General features: G+C 33.4%; 3 protein-coding genes across 11 annotated transcripts in view; 2 read left to right on the top strand and 1 right to left on the bottom strand.

Annotated features, from left to right (window-relative positions):
• Window positions 1-2086: 2086 nt before the first annotated feature.
• Window positions 2087-4974, top strand: LOC100741756 (nucleoporin p58/p45). Of its 6 annotated transcripts, XM_024370410.2 has the most exons (9): window positions 2088-2282; window positions 2415-2764; window positions 2839-3043; window positions 3120-3493; window positions 3556-3780; window positions 3873-3947; window positions 4065-4087; window positions 4237-4269; window positions 4771-4907. In XM_024370410.2, exons 1-7 carry the CDS (start codon window positions 2218-2220, stop codon window positions 4079-4081), a joined length of 1311 nt encoding a protein of 436 aa, XP_024226178.1. In that variant the 5' UTR covers window positions 2088-2217; the 3' UTR covers window positions 4082-4087; window positions 4237-4269; window positions 4771-4907. The 6 variants fall into 6 exon arrangements, with proteins under 6 accessions (XP_003492643.1, XP_012245733.1, XP_024226178.1 ...); XM_012390312.3 differs by lacking the exon at window positions 4065-4087 and having other exon boundaries at window positions 4771-4963; XM_024370411.2 differs by lacking the exon at window positions 4237-4269 and having other exon boundaries at window positions 4771-4903.
• Window positions 4975-5450: 476 nt separating this feature from the next.
• On the bottom strand, window positions 5451-8452 carry LOC100741637 (protein FAM114A2). Its single transcript, XM_003492594.4, has 4 exons — window positions 7096-8452; window positions 6159-6754; window positions 5766-6077; window positions 5451-5689 (listed from the first exon to the last, which is right to left on the bottom strand). The coding sequence occupies exons 1-4, from the start codon at window positions 8132-8134 to the stop codon at window positions 5615-5617; spliced, it is 2022 nt and encodes a 673-aa protein (XP_003492642.1). The 5' UTR covers window positions 8135-8452; the 3' UTR covers window positions 5451-5614.
• A 164-nt stretch (window positions 8453-8616) lies between these two features.
• Window positions 8617-18850, top strand: part of LOC100741514 (protein kibra) — a 43790-nt gene continuing 33556 nt past the window's right edge. Inside the window, exons 1-2 of one of the 4 annotated variants that reach the window (XM_012390306.3) lie at window positions 8617-10433; window positions 10929-11069. In XM_012390306.3, coding sequence (XP_012245729.1) covers window positions 10942-11069 — 128 coding nt within the window. In that variant the 5' untranslated portion in view covers window positions 8617-10433; window positions 10929-10941. Of the gene's footprint in view, window positions 10486-10840; window positions 11070-18850 lie in introns of all 4 variants that reach the window. The other 3 variants (XM_003492593.4, XM_024370405.2, XM_024370408.2) reach the window with 3 other exon arrangements.

The following is an 18850-nucleotide window of genomic DNA, read 5'->3' as shown; positions in this document are numbered from 1 at the left end:
TAAATGGTAATTTAAAGCATCAATTAAATTGCACCATTGTTCAAAACCTTAGGATAAGTCCCATCGGTGCATGTACACAAATGCAAAAACAATAATGCTAAAGCAGATGATATAATTAAATATAACGCCTAATTCCTCTCTTTTCTTCTGTTTCTTCTTCTTTTATTTTTGAAGCATAACTTGCATCTGCATAACATTAAATTAAAAGAATTTAAGGTAATCCTTAGTGCCATACCAAAGCATAACAGAAAAACCTGTAAACAAATATTTAATCAATAATGATTTATAGAGGCCCATTCCGTTGTCACAATGATATTATAGTACTTTTTCTCAAAGAAAAAAATATTCTATTTTAAATATTGTGTGTGTGTGTGCGCGTGTGCATGTGCGTGTGTATAATTACCGAGAAAGAATTATAAATATTTCCATTTTAGAATATGACTACTGTGGCTTCGACGATACTATCAGAATAATGGATATAACGTATATTTAATGTTTGGATTTTGATTGTTAAAACTTTAGAAAAGTTTCGAAAGCACGAAGTGACATTATTCTGAAAGCAACGTTCGTAGTTGATTATGCACAACGCTACGGCGAATGAACAAGTGTGTTTGGTATTTTAGAAAACTGTCTTTGTGGATTTGAGCGTTTTAAAAAAGAATTCAATTTGTATATAAAATGAATTATTTATTATAATTAAGGGATGGGTGAAGCTGATTAATTTATACACTGCTTGTGGTACACGTAAGTTGTTTTGCATATGCTTACACAATTTTGTTGAGACAGCGCTTAAACCGATTAAAAAGTAAGAAATAGAAAATTATATATAGCAAAATTAGTAATATATCGGAGTCAAAGAAATGCCGGTGATGTGCGAAGCATAAATATTTGTTCTTTTTGTCTTTTTGCAATAAGCTTTCAGAAATTTAAAGCCATTTATTAAATCTTACGCTATCATTAAAAAATCGATTGTGTGACATTAAAGACAATGAACAATTTTGCCGATCTTTTGTAAATTCTCAAATAACATTTATCGTTTGTTTCAGCACGGCGTTAGTACTATTTATATAAATGGAGCAAAAGACGTAGGGTAATCGCACGCCATCGCAAAATATCTAGGAATATATTCTTAATATGCAAAGAAAATTAAAAAAAAAAAAAACACTACGGTATCTCATTGTATTTGTAATTACAGAGTATAATATTGCGGTGTCATTTTACAATTATTAAGTAACTCGTACTCTGTACGAAACTGCGTACCGGGTGTATTCTAAACTGTATACAAGCGTTATAAATGTGATTTTCTTTTTTCTTCGTTTTAAATGAGACTGAAATATTTACACGTTCAAGAGAAATATTAATGCAAACAATATCTAAAAATTATTAAATTATTAAAGGAAAAGGAAAGATTAAGTAATTCCTGAAAATATTAAAAAAAAAAAAAAAAACAAAGTTTATTGATAGAAAGAAACTGTTTTTAGACGCGTTCTTTTAGTCTACGCGACTGTGATCATTTTAGAAACGCCCATGTACGAACCCGAACCAGCAATCAACTTTGTGATAGTCTGTGTACCGATTTGGCAAACTTTGTTGAATTGATCCCATTTCCTATAGATGGAATGTATAATTATTAGAACTTTGTCGCGTACATACAAAAAAAAAAACATTTACTACTTTATGAAATGATAAAGACATTGTATTGTCCCTTGATTTATATAATATAGTAGTATAGGTACATTTAATAATAAATCGGAATATTATCTAGAAATTAATCGTCATTCAGTCTCAAGTCAAATTAATAACGATTAAAGTGATTTTTTCAATCTTCTTTGTATTCTTTTAATTATTTAATATTATCCACATGCTTCTTTATTTTTCTATTTATTTTTCAACCATTTGTTTATAATTAATACCTTTATATTTGAATCTTATTTCCAATCACGAATATTTTTAATATTTTATAGAAATACACATCTCTACAAAGCTATACATAACATAGTACATACATTTCGAAAATGTACATACACGAATTACACATATTCAAGTTTAAAACGTGCATCTTTACGTTATAGATGGCGCTCTTCAATTATTCTCGCCAGTTAGTCAGTTGAAGACTGTCTAACGCGTTCAGTGCTAATTGTTAATATTTGAAATATAAGACATTGTGTGTCATTTAGTGGCGTTTATTTGTCTTATTATTTATTGCACGTCACAACTATGTCAACGTTTACTTTTGGAACACCTACAACTTCGAGCAACACAAGTTTTGGATTTGGACAAAAGTAAATACACAATTTTACATTTCGTATCCTTAACTTAAATTAAATTAATTAACCTCACATTATGAAATTGAAACATAGGGATTTATATTTAAAATTTACATACTGAAATATTGATAATTTATTGTGTTCTAGACCTGCAACAGGTTTTAATGTAACTAGTACACCTTTTGGTTCAAGTACTTCAGCACCAACATTAACCTTTGGAAGTCCATCCACACCGGCAACAACAACTGGGCTTAATTTTGGATTTAATAGTACACCTGCAACTGCTGCACAGACACAATCAACTGGTTTACTTTTAGGATCAAATACAACTAGTACAACTACTGCGAGCAGTTTATTTCCAGCTCCAACTACGTCTGCGCCATTATTTGGTGGACTTTCTTTTGGCACACCAGCGACAACTTCTACGTTGACATTTGGTGCTCCATCTGCTACAGCTACAACTGGAAATGTTACCTTTGGTGCACCTACTACGACAAGTATGTGATAGTTGAAGATGTAATTTAATATTATTAATAATCAAAATATTATCTCTAATATTTTGTATTTACAGCATCACTTTTTGGTAGTGGTAATTTATTAGGATCAAAATTAGCTACTAGTGGTACTACAACTACCACAAGCACTACCAATAAAGGACTAGGGGGATTAGATATATCATCAAGTAATAAAGGATTTTCACAAACAAATACTAATCCAGCTGCTGCTAAAGAAAATATTTGGCCACCAGAATTATTACAGACAATAGAGAAATTCAAGTAATTATTATATAGTAGAACTATTATATTAGAACTGTATAAAATTTATTAATTTAATATATGTTCTTAATTATAGAGAGTTTGTGAAAGAACAGAAGGTATTGTCTTCAGATATAGCAAGGGGCTCTGCAAGACCATTAAATCGATGTGCGGAAGATACAGCATCATTGATGGAACTTTTAACAACATTAGCTGGATCAGTTCAACGAGATCGTTCTGCTGCTGATAAGTTGAAACAAGACACAGCAAAAGCATTACAAAGTTCTGAAGTAGCTCAAAGAACGCATGATACCCCACCAGGATTACAATATGAAAATAATACACCATTATTATTTTTTATGGAATTGGCTGATAGCTTTGAACATGATTTACTGTTATTTAGATCTCAAATTGAAACAACAGAAAAACATATACAGACAATGATGACTCCAAAGACTTTAACTCCACAAGGTAAATTTATATTAGTATTAATGTTTCTCAAAATTTTAAAATATCTTTCAATTGGTTTTTAGAATTGACGATGGCTATGAGTAAACTTCACGAGTCTCTTGTTGCTGTTGCTGGTAAATTGCAAGGCGTACATTCGAAAGTACAACAACAAAAGGAACAGTATTTAAACTTTAGAAAATACGTTTTAAAAGATAATACAAACGTTTTTGAAGATATTAAACCAGATGGAAAAATATCTCGAAGTAGTATTGGAAAAATTACGAGTGGTCCTACACCATTTGTTCCAGGTAATTGACAATTTTTAGAACTTATTGTAATATGCAAGTATTTATTTTATTTCATATAACTATTAAACGTGTTATATACTTTACTTTTATAGGAAATAAAAGTTTCCTTTCATCAACAGCACTAAATTCCAGCAGACTAGGAAGTTATGAAACACGAAATCCATTAGGTAAATGAAATTAATATATAAATTTATAATGTTAATATATTTTTTGCTGAAAACAAAGTCCCTAAAACAACGTATTTTCGTTGTTTCAACTATCCCATGAATATCTCCTACCTTCAGGTCTTGCGTGGATTTAGTATGAGGTAGATTTACTAACATTTAACGCCCTTTACTCAGTATTGTAGAATTTCACGTATATGAATAGAAAGACTGTTGCAACTAATTATTCTGTAAATATGATCGATTTAAAATTTTTTATTTCTGTGATTTGATTTTGATTTTGTCTTTCCAGGAAAAGAGTAAGGAATCTATTTTAGTTTATAAGGTACTATATTTTTCTTCAGTTTCTGTTTGTGTTGTGAAGTGTGGAAAGGGGTGCATAGCTTTTATACTTAACATTTACTAATTATATACGAGAATATTCATTTTTAATAATAGTGAAATAAATGATATTCTGTTTTCTTCTTCTTCTTCTTCTTAATTTGCATTTTCAAATATCACATAGTAAAGGGAGGTTGAAATCTGCGCTTGTTAAGGAATGGCTGTGTATTTTATATGTATTTTAATTGCTTCTGCTTCTTGGTGGTTTTGTAAGAATGCCCGCGTTAACTAGATTATATATTTAAAAGAATATACAACAATATATAGGGATACTGTTGAATATTAGTTTTATTAAAAGAAAGTATATAATTATGTCAATGTTGCTATTTTGTTACTTTTCAATGACATCTTAATTCATTGAAACACAGCTTTAGCTATTGTACACGTCAATTAATCTGTCTATTAGAAATAGATGCAAAATAATTCAGTATATATGTTGTTACAGTTTGGGGAAATACAATACCAACACCATCTGCTACTAACATTACTCTAAGTTCGTCATTGAAACCACCAACAGCAAGTTTGACCTTTAATACTCCGCCAAATCTTACTACGCCTTTACCAACGAGTGAATCAAACTCGAGTTTTCAACTTCAGAAACCTCCTATTGGTAATAAAAGAGGAAAACATTAAATCGAGTTTATATTTATTCTCGTATTGTTAAGGATATTTTAACATATGATTATAAATATCCTACTTGATTTTAATATTAATATTTCGATTTAACGTTATTATTTTTTTAAAACAAGAATGTTTTATAAGAAAATAAATTGTTATTAAATTCTATAATTATAAGCATTTCATATATACAATAGTACAACTATATTTTAAGAAAATATTTACTTGAAGCATTTTTGTAATTCAAAGTATATTTTACTAATTTTATAGTTAAGTATAAATTTATATATAAGAAATTAAAACTGTCCGTGAATCATTATGAAATGACATAAATTGTATATGTAAAATGCTTGTGAGCAGAACATTTGAAAAAAAATGAGTACCTAAATTAAATTGTTTTAAAAAGTTGCTAGAAATTTTTTACAGATATCTTTTATTTTTCTTTCTTTTTTAATATATTATAAATCCATACAATTTATATAGTACAAAAAGTGTTATTTTTTTTTATATTTTTCTCTTATTTTCTATCCTTCTTTCTTTATAACGTTCGAAACTTTCTTTTTATCTCGAAACATATTAGAAAAAGTTATTTGCACTAATTATCTGAGATGTATTAGTTTTTTTTTACAATATATGCAGAACGAGTATTAAAAAAATATTTCTACTCATCGTTATATAGCACCAACTTCTATGATGGGAATCAACAATTTGAAGGCATGTTGAATGTAAGAACTTGCATTTGAAGCCTATTTAAAAAAAAAATGAAAATTTATTTCTTCACACATGTATACTATAATTTAATACATAATAGTATTCTCTTACCTCCATGAGAATCGTTGTTATATTAGTTTTGATAATATGAGATTTATCTGAAGTTTCTGCAAGCTTATTTAAAACACTACAGTAAGTATTAGCTAATATTTCAATTTGATTAGACAGAATATTTGTTAACTGAACTAGTGAATCGGTTTCATTAACAGTGCTTCGATGTTCTTTGATTAAAAGTAATTCTGCAGTTTTATGAAACCTTTCTACAGAAAATGCTGTAAATTGTGCCAAAACTGAAATAGCATGTTCAAAAGTTTCTTGATCACTATGTGGTGAAGTAGTATAATTTTTAGAGTCTTGAAAAGCCTAAAATCAACATTTAACTTTGTATAATCCATTCAAGAGATAGTAGTAAACTCTCGTATTATTAGGGCAGAAATTATTTACCTCGTGTAACTTTTCATATGTAATGTTAATTCCAAGATCGCTGCAAGCTTCTTGTAATTTATATTTCAAGTCTTTCTCATCTGTTTCATCATTGTATTCATCATCATTATCTAATGCACATAATTCTTCAACTTCTTCCAACATTTTTTCAACAGAATTTAATTCATTTGTATCTAAGCTATTCAAATGCTGTTGTATTTTAATATTACTTTGTTTTGATAACATTTCTAATGCTTCTATATGAACAAGTCCTTGATAATCATCAAAGAGACTTTCAAAATGTACTTTTCTCATTTTCTGTCTCTCTTCCATTGTTCTTTCTGTGCTATCTGCTTTTTCTTTAGCTTCTCGTAGAATTTGAGATAAATTAGGCTTATCTGTTTCATTTATAAAGAAGGTCCTCTTTTTCTTTAAGCCTGGATCACCTTCTTGTAGAACTTCCATTGTCTTTTTACCAATGGCTTCTAACGTATCTAATCCACCACTCACAACTTTGCTTCCAGTTGATTCAACCAGTTTTGTTATTGATGATACACTTGATATAAGATTTCCAAACCCGAAAGAAGATTGTTCTTTGGTCTGTTCCTCTTTACCATCTGGAAATTAACTGGAAGTTAACTAAAATAAAAATATAACAGTTTTATAATTTAGCCGTAATTATACCATTAAATAGTAGTAGTGGTATAGTTTATTTTCAATCTCTTGACTATAAAAGAAACTTGGTTCACAATTATATATTTTTTCTATTGTCTTTCATTCTCACTTATTCATCTACACACAGATCCATCCATTCGCACACACAATCTTATTTTACTCTTATTTTACATATTACATATCTATTGTCTATCATCTACCTATCTATTAACTATTACATATATCTATTATATCATTAAATATATCCATCCTATATCATTTATAAATACATAATAAAAGTTACCGTTGTCTGTCTGATTTTCTTGTTCTTCATTTGTAATAGATTTAGGTTCATCAGATAAAGCCATTGATTCTTCCAAAAGAGTAAGCCCTTGTGATACATGGCTAGTTATTGTAGAAACTCCAACACTAGCTGTATTAATTAAAGAACTTACGCCCCAATTACCCCAACCCCAACTTGTGGATGAGCTACTTGTTTCTTCAGCAACTAATGATAATCTTTTTAATACTGGTTGTAATTTCTCCTCAATCAATTCCTCTGGTAATTCAATCGGATCTTCAAGTCCTTCCCAACCTTCAGATTTAAATACTTCTTTGAATGTTTTATCAGATTTCAATTCTTCTGGCATATCAGATTCTGTTATCTCATCTTCCATAGAATATTTACTAAGCACATCTTCTCCTGTCATCAGTATATCCCTTTCATTAATATGTGCATCTATGTTATCTATATCAGTCAAAAGGTTACTACTTGGCATAACCTTTGTTCCTAATTTTTTTCCACCTAATTTCTTTCCTTTGTATTGAATCTTTTCTTTTTCATTCAACTGATCTATCAACTCAGAATGTAAGTCCATATTAACATCTTTTTCAGGGAATACTTCTACTTTATTTTTTCTTAACTCTATGTTTTCATTATTACTTTCCACTTTCAAGTCTTTGTCACCAGTGTTGATCTGTGCACATTCTACTTTCTGTGAATCGATAGTTGAAATGTTTTCATCATTTTTTTCACAAGTTTCGTCAACATTGATAATTGGTTGCTCGTGCTTCTTATAATTATGTGTATCTTTAGTACTGATATCTTTATCAGCTCTTGTTTCATTAGTTGACGTATCCATTGTCGGCCAATATTTTTCTTTACTTTTACCGAAATTTACATTTGTATACGGTTGTCGAGGCACATATTCCGTATCGTCATCAGATTCCGAATCTATCGTGTTTGGTAAATTCCATTGTTGCATTTGAGAACTTTTTGTTGGTATGTCATGGTTCATCTCTTCGTCAGCGCTTTCAAAGTCATCGCTCTCAGATGTTGCCATATTAACTTTGTACAAAACACTAAATTACTTCTTATTTATTAGAAACAATTTACGAATTATGTTCGAATGTCGATACGATCGGTTTACGTTACAATTGCACATTCAGTTTCTCGTAACGTGTAGAAAATTTGGGTTAAAAATGTCGCCACGTTCAGGAAACCTCCATACGTTCACATATCCGCACTATCCACCACGTATATACATACATAATTATACACATGTCACGTGTCTTGCCGAGGCAGTAAGAATTCACACACTTCATCAAATTTATAGTAAATGTATAGATTAAAAAAGTCGTGCATGCGAGAATTATTCTAAATTCTAAACCACTGGATTTCAATGCGACATGGATATAATTTCTTTTACTAAAGTGACATGAGCTTTACGTAGAAATTTTGCAAATCAAATGTATATTTTTAAATAGAATCAAATATTTATTTTCAGATTAAAAAGAACGAAGGAGATTATGCTAAAAACATACATTTTCACATTGTGGACAAAAATGTATTTATTATCAAAATAATAAAGAAAAAAACAAATGTTAATACTTATACAGAACAGTAAAAATGTGACATGAGAAATATTTGGATTGAGGCTAATAAGTTAATTTCAAGCAAAATGATAGGAGTGAATAACGATAAATGACGCAAGTAGGAGACTAAATTACTCGATCGAATATCGATAACATTTGGAAGCCACGCATCAAGCGAAATAACAGCGCGGAGAAAAAAAAAAAGAAAGAAGAAGCAATACATGCGAATACCACAGTGGCTTATGAGACATTCTCGAAGGGGCAGCAACGGATTACCATCAGTTTATTCATTCGTCCCGGATGTTCAACGGTCTTGAGTGCACCTGCGTTTCCATGAGAGTCGTACGGTGGTGCCGCCGATGCAACATAACGGAAAATATGCGAAACTGTGGAAAGGGCATCGCGTTCGTCTGTTCCCGTCGTCGTTCGTGCACAGCGGTCAGAGACACGAGAGCTTTCGGCCTAGTAGTGGGAGACGATTCGAGAGAAAGAGAGAGAAAGAAGGAGAATACCAAAGGCTGGGAGGGGATTACGTTCGGTTCTCATCGGTGTACGCGTTGAGGCGAAGAGGAAGAGAGAGTGAGTGAGAAGCATTGCCAAGCGCACACGGTATGAACGTCCAGTGGCATGTTTCAAACACTCAACATGCTTGTAGTTGGCGCGAGGTTGTAGTATCGTACGAAACGAAAGAGTAGTTTGCGCGTATTCTTGCCACTTGAAACAACGGACTTGACAGAGTGTAGAATCTTCGCCGAGGCCATGTTCAATTCGATCCATGAACGGAGCAAAAGTGTCTTGCGGTAACCGTAACAGTGTTCCTGGCAGTTTCGTTCCGTGTAAGTAAAAAGACGGAATGAAATAAAACGCGTGGGGGAGAAACGCGAGGCGAATTCTGACATTCCTCGAAGGGAACGTCGCGTTGATTCCGCGCTGTCTTTCGCGGACGACGAGCACGAAGTTTAGTGAGAGAAAGAAAAGGGAGCACACGGTGAAATGTACTCGATAGTACCGGCATTAGCGTGCACTTCTTAAAGCGGGTCGCAGACGCAGATGCTGCCCCGTCTCTGCTCCGAGAAACTCGTCGTCGTTCCTGCTGCTCCAAAATGAGAACGACGTGGTTGTTACGCGTTTGAACAATTCGCCAATTTTCTTCGGAAATTTCATCAATGAAACGTGCATCTGAACGACGTTAGCCGGAGAAGTGTTCTCTGTTCGATTACCGGCCCGATTTCCCGAATATTTTTTTAAGTGTTCCTGCTTTTCCCGATGGTGTAAAACAAATGATAAAATCGTGTAAGAACAGTAAGTAGGAATTAAAGGATGGTGTAAAAAGAACATCGCACGTGATACGTGGTAAAACCAAGGGCCTGATAAACAAAAGGATAAGAGTGCAAATAAAAGTGAACGACAGAGTGAGACGGCAAAGGAAGGGTGAAAGTGGTTTTTCATATTTTTTCTCTGCCAAATTCGGTTTACGGTTGGTGATGTGAAGAAAGCAAATCTAAAGGCTGTGTGCTATCTGGTATATTTCATTCGTCGATATATTGCAAAGTGACGAGTGCGGGATTAAAAGAAATATAAGTGTTACGATAATGTAACGGGCATTTATACTGGCGATCTTGTACAAATGTAGGACCACAGTACCGTCTCAAGGCAAGATACCAACAGTGGACTTTTCTTCGACGGCCAGCTATGTTAACGGTGGAATTCCGCTCGAGAGGAATCTGAAGGCGGGGACTCTGACGTCACTCCGCTCATGATAATGAGGTATTCATGATGGCGGAGTAGCGCGCGAGGGAGAAAGAGAGAGCGAGAACGTGTGTGTACATTATATATACTACATGAAATCTACATATATGTATACATATGCACGTGATGTTTCTATCTTTCTCTCTCACACTCTTTTCCTTCCCTATTTCTTTTTCCCTCGCTTCTTTTTTTTCTCTTTCCTTTCGACAGAGTATGTATACGTGCGCGTATATAGAGATGTATGTATGTGTGTATGTATACACGCGCACGTGTGTGCATTCAGTGGCATGCAACACATCCTTTCTATCTCCATTCCACTGTATATCGGTGTGTATTACTATTGCGTGCCTTCTCTTTACCAACTCGAATGTTCCCTCTTTGTCTCTCTTACATCGACTGTCTTTCTTTCTCTTTCATCAATACAGCGTGTATGTGGCACGGGGAGTGTGTGCTCGCGCGCACAGATATGTGCCTGTCGACTGGTCGGTGATAGAGAGTTTTGGATGGATTTAGAGCGCAGTGAAATATGCCAAGGAGACGGAATGGGGAGATACCGCTTCCGGAAGGGTGGGACGTCGCGCAAGACTTTGATGGAAAAGTGTATTTCATCGATCACAACACAAGAAAAACAACGTGGATCGATCCTAGAGACAGGTACGCCATTTTCTATGTATATGTTTGTATGCACGCGTACACGTGCTAAAACAGCGAGTATATATGAAATTGCGTGCGATCTCTATGCGCGAACCTTATTTCATTTAAAGATCGCATTCGATTTTTTCCTCTTTCTTTCCGTGAATTTATGGACACGGATGAACGAGACGTTTTGTACTTATTTGTGATAGTAAACGTGTGTGTGTATAGTGAGCAGATTCGTCATAGACACATACACACAAGCGGGAACGTGAAATATTTCTGACGTTACATTGCCCTCGTGTGAGCGCCCCTTAAGTTTCCCGAGCGTGTGTATCTACTACGTGTATGCGTATATTCATACACCGAGGACTCGCCGCGCCCGCATTCCAGTCGCCAGGGCCGCCGCGCTGTCGATGAAAAACTCGAGAAATCTGGTGACCACGGTCGCACGCGAAAATAAAACTACTATTCATTTGAACTTTCTGATAGAAAAGTCACAATTTCACTGCGTTTTAACCAGTCGCAATTGTTGCCTGTAGAAACGTCGAGTTTTTTATCTCAAATCTGATACATATTAACCATTTTGTTTTCTCTTATTTTATTATTACTTAAATGTTATACACTAATATTTATATATATATATATATATTTATTCATTTTCTATAGTGAAGATAAAATCAATAAGATTAGGTATTCATCAATTATTACGCTTTTAATATGTTTCAACTGAACATATGAATATGTGCCGTTCATAATCTATAAATTAAACACTGAAGAATTTACAAATACGCATAAATTACAAATGCTAATTTTTTAGATTAGAATAAGTTAATGATCAAATATTAACAAACACTTGATACAACACTGTATGTGAATAGTAATAATAATAATCTACATAGTTAGATTAATTTTCAAGTGAAGTAATTTTTCAAAAGCAGAAATTATTACTCATTCGACTCAGAAATGTCCAGTATCTGCATTCTTGATGCGTGAAATCGTACAGAATATTTTTTCTGATTCGCCAAAAGATCAAACGAAGCAAGTGCTAGTCTCGCGATGGATCCAGTGAATGGCGCTCGTTATCGAGCAAAAGACTAAAATCTCGTTATAAAACTGGCTTACATGGACACCGTGTTCCACGTGTCCACGTTGCCTAGATTAATGTGTATACGCGTACCCGTGGAACGTGGTGTAAGTGAACCATCTTACGGGGCTAACCGGTATATAACGTACATGCAACTGACCGGTACCTAAAAATAGACCTTGGTACAAGGGTATTACTCTTCCGATTTTGATGTCGCCATTAAGACATCGATCTCGTTACATGCAGTCCTTTCGTTCGATTTTCCTTTCTTGTTTCGAGAAAAGAAACACTAATTCGCAATATATTACTCATATCATTGTATCATATATTCTGTATATATATGTAGTAGTTCACGAAAGTATTTGAACATTTTCTATAAAACACTCTTATCTAAAATGTTTTGAAATTTCATTAGCACTGTAATTAGACACTACTGTCACGATTATATTAATAAAATTTGAAATCAATCTGAAAATATACTTACTGAGAAGCTACAAGAAATCTATTGTAAGTACAGATTTTACAGATAGGATAAAAATATTTAAGCAATCGGTTATCCATTATATTAATAAGTCTCAATATTTAGCAAGATCATCGTAATACGTATGATACGTTTAAAATGGTTACTTATATTATACACTAATTTTTCAGTAAGTATATGTTTGGATACTTCTAGTTTACATTTTCAGATTTGTTTCAAATTTTATCAATATAGTTATGATAGTCTGGTTTCACTACAGTATTAATGTTTTAATTAAAATGTTTCATACAATACGCGTATAATACTTATAAAAAGAAGTTCTACAAGTATTCAATTTTTGTTCATTTAACAAATCCAAAAGATATTGAACAATCACAAAAATTTCTGCAATGTTAATAACTATGCGTGTATACAAAATAAAAATTGAAATATTTCAATGATATTTTGTGATATCACTGACGTATGTATAATTGATACTTGTTTTTCACTCGAGTTATCGTCCAGCAATTCGAACGCAGATTACAGTCGACCCGTGTTTGCTGCTGTTTTTGTTTGCACATTTGGCACGCGAACAACAGAGCAGAGCCCGGTGTACGGTTATTCCGTGTGCCGGCGACTTTCGCGTTCCTCGAAATCTCGAAATTTCGTTCCCCGAATCCACTAAGCTCCTCTCGCCGCCTCTCGTCATCTGTTTCTTTTTTGGAAACTCAAATCGAATTCGCACGCGTTTCGTTTCGCCCGGTTTTCCCACTGTGCGTTCCTCACGCACTGCAACGCATGGCATCTGCTCGACATCTGTGTTTAGGAAAATTCTTTCGCTCTCACGAGCGCGCGCATGCGCGCCAATGTGCCTCCACCATTTTTTTTTCTTTCCTGCATTCTTTCGGTCCGAGTTCTTATAACATCGTTTCGTAAATTTACGATCGATACGCAACTGTTTATAGATTCATAGGTTGGTTTCTTTTCGAATTCATTTTTCAAATTCGATTTCTGGATGTACGATTTTTGTTATTCGGTTCATTTGAAACATGTTGGACGTGAATTATTTCCTCGTACGTAGGCTGCAAGAATGTCCGTGAAAAGGAAAGAGAGAACGGTTGTTTCTCGGCTGCATTATGCAATTGTGACTTAAGAAAATATCGATATGCTGTCAACTTTCAAAGATAGTCATTCGTGTTGCTTCTAGGTACGTCTTGGTTTTCCTAAGTAATTGATCAATAAGCATGTAGTAGTTTGTCGATATTTAATCGTTTATATTCAACTATTATTCTTTGGATATTAATACACATGTAGTTTGTAAACTATCATCAAGTATGAGGTTAGGATATTATGAAGAAAATTGTTTTATTTTCTGTAGACTTGAAATTATTTTTATAATTTAGCTAATGAATCTATTTTAATCTGATTATTTGATTATTTATTTTATTAATGTATATTTTTCATTCATAAACTTGCTTACGTAATCACGACAGTTATCCATTTGCTCGAAGTCAAGATAGAAATCGTACGATTTCCATCTGGTATTTCTTCATTTGTAAATCAATCAGTATTGTAACTAAATATGATGCTATTGACTATATAATTATTGTTTTAGTAAGGGAAAATGAACAACTGACTTTCAATTATGAAATTAATATTGAACAAGCGATTAAGGAAAGAAAATATTGTTTTCGGGTGCTAACATTTGTTTCGTGATTATTTAAAAATTAATTATCTGAGAATGAAGTCATCATCTTTAATAATGAATTTTTAATACGAATAGTGAAAAAATCGTATAGTGCTGTTTAAGAAGGTGAAAGTGACCTCGATCTTTTATTAAAAAAAAAAAAATGTCTTTTAGCAATTTTTTTATCTTATTATTAGTCCGTTGTCGATTTAATTCCGACCACTTTTAATTCAACGAAATTTTTTGTTAGTATTAATGGTAATAAAAATTGTTTTAGATGTATTTCGCGATTAAATTTACCTTTCTTTTTTTTCGTATAAATAAAGCTTTAAGAAGCTATATCATATTTACACTCGCAAAGAGTAAAATCGATCTAAGTGGAATTAATTTGTGTTTATTATAATACTTTTCACTTCTGTGATTATACATAGAGGTTCTTAGTTAAGAAATGCCTCGATTAACGAATTAATAAGCTTGTAGAGCCGCAAATGAATTATTCGTGGTTTTAATCAGGATGGGATTGAATTCGGCCAAAATATTTGCAATGTAATTTGCGAATTTTTTGGCGCGAAGGAATAACGTTAAAGGGATATACGGGCAGCGTGATATTGCGTATACATGTGCGTGACCAAAGCCATGGCACGAATTACGAGGCAGGAGTGTTCCCAAACTTGGAAATTCGAGACATTCCTAGGCCGTGACACATCCACGTACAGAGAACGAAGGCAAACGGAGATTCCTGTAAGCTGAGTACCATTATTTTCTTCTTGGAATTTTTACGCTCGAACACGTTTCAAAACGACTCGGCAACCCGACCGTCTCTCCATCAACGCAAACAGTCATTATGTCGTTAGAAATATTTTCAGCTATCATTCGCAATCACGATTTATACGCTTAACCGGCCTGTACGTGACCGATCGTGGAATATCCTCGTTGCCCATTGCAATTAAATACCTTGAATTCGAGCCTGCATATTTCCATGACCGTATGATTAACTGTGCTGGTATTCCCTATTGTAGTAAGTTTTCAACGTCGTTGGAATCTGAGATATGTGAAAAATTCCTTAGATTATTACGTAGACATTTTGAGGTTAGGTTAGGAAAGTAAAATTTTAGTTAGAAGAAGAAAACTAGTGTACAATACGGGCACAGGTTTTAATATTTATGACAAGCGTACAACATTCATCGTTCATTGTAATTGTCGTCACAATTCTTCGAATACTTTCGATAATCTCGTTATTCGTTACAATTAAATACTTTGAATTCGTTTCCTCATATTTTTATCAATCATGCGATTAATCGTGTCAGTATTATTTGGCATTCTCCATTGTAGTGGCCTTCCAACGTTGCTTAACTCTGAAAAAGATATGTGAAAGATTTATTGGACTTTTGGAGGTTAGGTTACATTAGGGAAGCAAAACCAGAGTGTAAAATACGCACAGAAATTTCAATATTTATGAAAATACGCATTAATCCGTTAACTAGACCATTTCTTAGTCAGAAACTCTTCAAACCATGGACTTAAGAATCAACTACATTTATTTCTAATTAATTTTAATTATATCGTGTTCAGTTTCTACACGTGTAAATACGGCATGCAACAACTCGTAAATATTTACTAACAATATTAGTTCAGTCCTGCGAGAAAGTTCAAGTCATTGAAAATTGAATTTTTAAATACGTACATGAATTTAAAAATATATAAAATATTCCAATCACGTTATATACTTATTTAGTACGATATCTAGCAGGCAAAGAGATTGTCTACCTAGATCCTACTTTTTTATTTATCTTTATAGAAATATGACACTCATAAATATGCGATGTCCACTTATGAATCGATCGAACGAACTTCACACCGTGAACAGGCAAAAATGCGAAAACGCGAGCGATATCGGCGACGTGCACGCGTTCCATAATGCACAGCTAGTGCCCTTGGGTCAAAGCTTGGTAGTCGAAGAGGAACACCTACACGATTTGTATGCCCACGCATAGATGCTTGTTTGCTCGCGGTTGACGTTACATTCAGGGCCGTGTGTCTCACCTAGTCGCGAAATAAATAGTCACACCTGCTTTCAAGCGTAGCAACCCTTAACGCGTTAATTGCTACGGCGACCATGGGTGACCCACGTTGCCAAATTTCTTACAACCAATAGAATAAAACGAATTTAACAGACCATCGAATTTTGAAGGTACACGATTTAAATGACATCGTCGGAAAAAGGTTCTCGAGTACGATATGATATATTGCGAGAATTAATTGTTATCAAACTGAAAGTAAAATATTAATAAGATTGGCGTGACGGTCGACCTTGTTAAGGATATTGAGTTACATTAAGACATCCAGTTCGATGTTTCGGCAATTTTCTTTTTCATCTACGACAATTTTATTTATTTTCTAATACCGCGGTAAGATAATTGCTCTTATCCGTTATCATCTTACATTTCACCGTTAGAGGCCATTAACGAGATATTTCTCATCTTTCATTTATCAATAAAGAATAGTTATTATAATACGGTAAGAACGGTGGTAACGTCTCTTCTATTATATTGAATTATCTACTTTTTTTATCGGATTTAATAGCGTTCAAAATAAATGAAAATTTATTGGTTAGTTAAGTCTAAAGAATAGAGGAAGATACGCGTGATAATTTAAAAATACACTCGTTTATTTCATTTTACATTCACAACCATATTTTGTATTTTATTTTATAATCACGAGGAAATAGAATTTCTTTAGAATTCACGAATGTCGATCATTCTTATATTAAACGTTAACGATCGACATTTCACCTGTCTGTATTTTATTCGATTTACGTAATTAACGTAATCGATTTACATAATCTCGAACATTTTTATAAAACGATGAATAAGAAGACGATAAAATTTAGAAAGGTACAATGTAGCTGTGCATACACAACTGGTCGTAGGAACGTTGGAAAAGCTGCGTTCCTAATTTACGCAATCGATTTCATTGAAATTCATCGCGCGAGATAGTTGGCTAAAACGCACAAATTATTCGACACTACCGATATCAAACGAAACTTTCTAGTACCATTAGATCTCTAATAATCTGCTGACAGCGAGCGTATCGAGTGTCAGACAGAAGGCATAGGAATGCAGGAATTTGCAAGTTAGGTGTGGCTACGCGCGTTAAAGAGTTACACGCTGAAGAATCGAATCCAGAAGTAACATTAACTTTAGAACGAATAATTCCATGCAAATCATCCTCCGAGTACTCTTCCTAGATTTTTACTTTTAACGCTTGGTAGTTTCCCTTTTCATCCTAACATCGTACGGTAATCGTATATGTTTCTGCGATTACTATTCTATAACAATGTTCTAGTATTTAATATTATTAATTAATCGTTACTAATTAACGTTAATCGTTCGCAATTAGTATAATAGTATAATAGTTTAGTTTAGTATAATATAAGTATGTCTAAAATATCCTCTATACTGTTTAGAGTACGTAAACTCTTGGCAGTTTTAAATAACCGTAATTAAATAAATATGTATTATGATTCTACCAAAAAAAAAAAAAAAAAAAAAAAAAAAAAACAGGGTAAGAGAAAAAAGATAGACGACACAAATTGGTATAAATTAAAGTGAAATCAAATGGTATATACGTATCTGTCGTGAACGTATATTCCATCGGAGCGTATAAAAACGTAATACCGTAGAGCGACATAAACTATTCTTGAAATGCATTTCGTAGCTACGATATAACGTAACACCGTAGTCGGATTCCAACGAGAGAAACGATTAGAATTTCGAATCTTCCGTTGGTGTTTAACGCGATACGATTTTTACACGGTTGTTAAAATAGGGTTTATGGCGTTGGTGAAAAGCGCGAGCAGGGACGCGTGGGTGTGCTTCCGCGCTCGCCCATCGACACACCAAACGAGATTACTTTATAGCTATAATCTGTCGTGTTCCGGGCCCATTGTTCCTCGGTGTACGATGCAGGTATGCGCCGGTAGATTATACAATCTCATTCACGTGTACGCCAATGTATTTTTAAACGTTAACATTACGTTCCACGGGTGTTGTTACCGTTGCGATCAACCAGAACCGAGGAAAAGAGAAAAACGGTCTTTGTCGTGACGGCTTTCGTTTCTTCGGAACAGACCACGAAACCAGACACGAGATACTAGGCGTAATGACGAGAGAAGGTTCCCAGAATAATTCTATTTTAGTCAAAGTTCGCAAATATTAGAATGTCTATTAATCTGCTATTCTATAAAACGATAATAATTAGCTTAAATTATCGACGAAAGATTTAATCGATCAGGACTTTATATTAGTGTAAGATTAGATTTCATAAGGGTGAGAAAAATGCGTAGAAATTATACTCGACAGTCGCAAGAGGATTGATCGACGATTAACGCCATGAAAAAGTTAGATAAGAAACTTGGAGTTGTTTATCCACGTAATAAGAGTAACGAGAAACCCAATCTGTAGTACGAATGCTAAAATTGTATTCAAATCGGCAGAAAAATATTTACGGTCTAGTTTTAACAGTGAATAGATTTGTTAAAGTTTAAAAAAAAAAAAAAAAAAAAAAAC

The sequence above is a fragment of the Bombus impatiens genome, unplaced genomic scaffold (assembly GCF_000188095.3).
Source record: "Bombus impatiens unplaced genomic scaffold, BIMP_2.2 scf_0765, whole genome shotgun sequence".
Taxonomy (NCBI): Eukaryota; Metazoa; Arthropoda; class Insecta; order Hymenoptera; family Apidae; genus Bombus; species Bombus impatiens.
Note: the sequence above shows the minus strand (reverse complement) of the source record. Positions and strands in the feature narration are given on the sequence as shown.

Excerpts from the sequence above, each read along its gene's own strand:
- LOC100741637 (XM_003492594.4), bottom strand. The coding sequence starts at position 8,134 with ATGGCAACATCTGAGAGCGATGACTTTGAAAGCGCTGACGAAGAGATG. Across the intron at positions 6,755-7,095 it reads AGAAAATCAGACAGACAACG|ATGGTAAAGAGGAACAGACC; the intron begins GTAACTTTTATT and ends GTTAATTTCCAG. Across the intron at positions 5,690-5,765 it reads TAACAACGATTCTCATGGAG|GCTTCAAATGCAAGTTCTTA; the intron begins GTAAGAGAATAC and ends TTTTTTAAATAG.
- LOC100741756 (XM_003492595.4), top strand. The coding sequence starts at position 2,218 with ATGTCAACGTTTACTTTTGGAACACCTACAACTTCGAGCAACACAAGT. Across the intron at positions 3,781-3,872 it reads TCCTACACCATTTGTTCCAG|GAAATAAAAGTTTCCTTTCA; the intron begins GTAATTGACAAT and ends TTACTTTTATAG. Across the intron at positions 3,948-4,770 it reads TGAAACACGAAATCCATTAG|TTTGGGGAAATACAATACCA; the intron begins GTAAATGAAATT and ends ATGTTGTTACAG.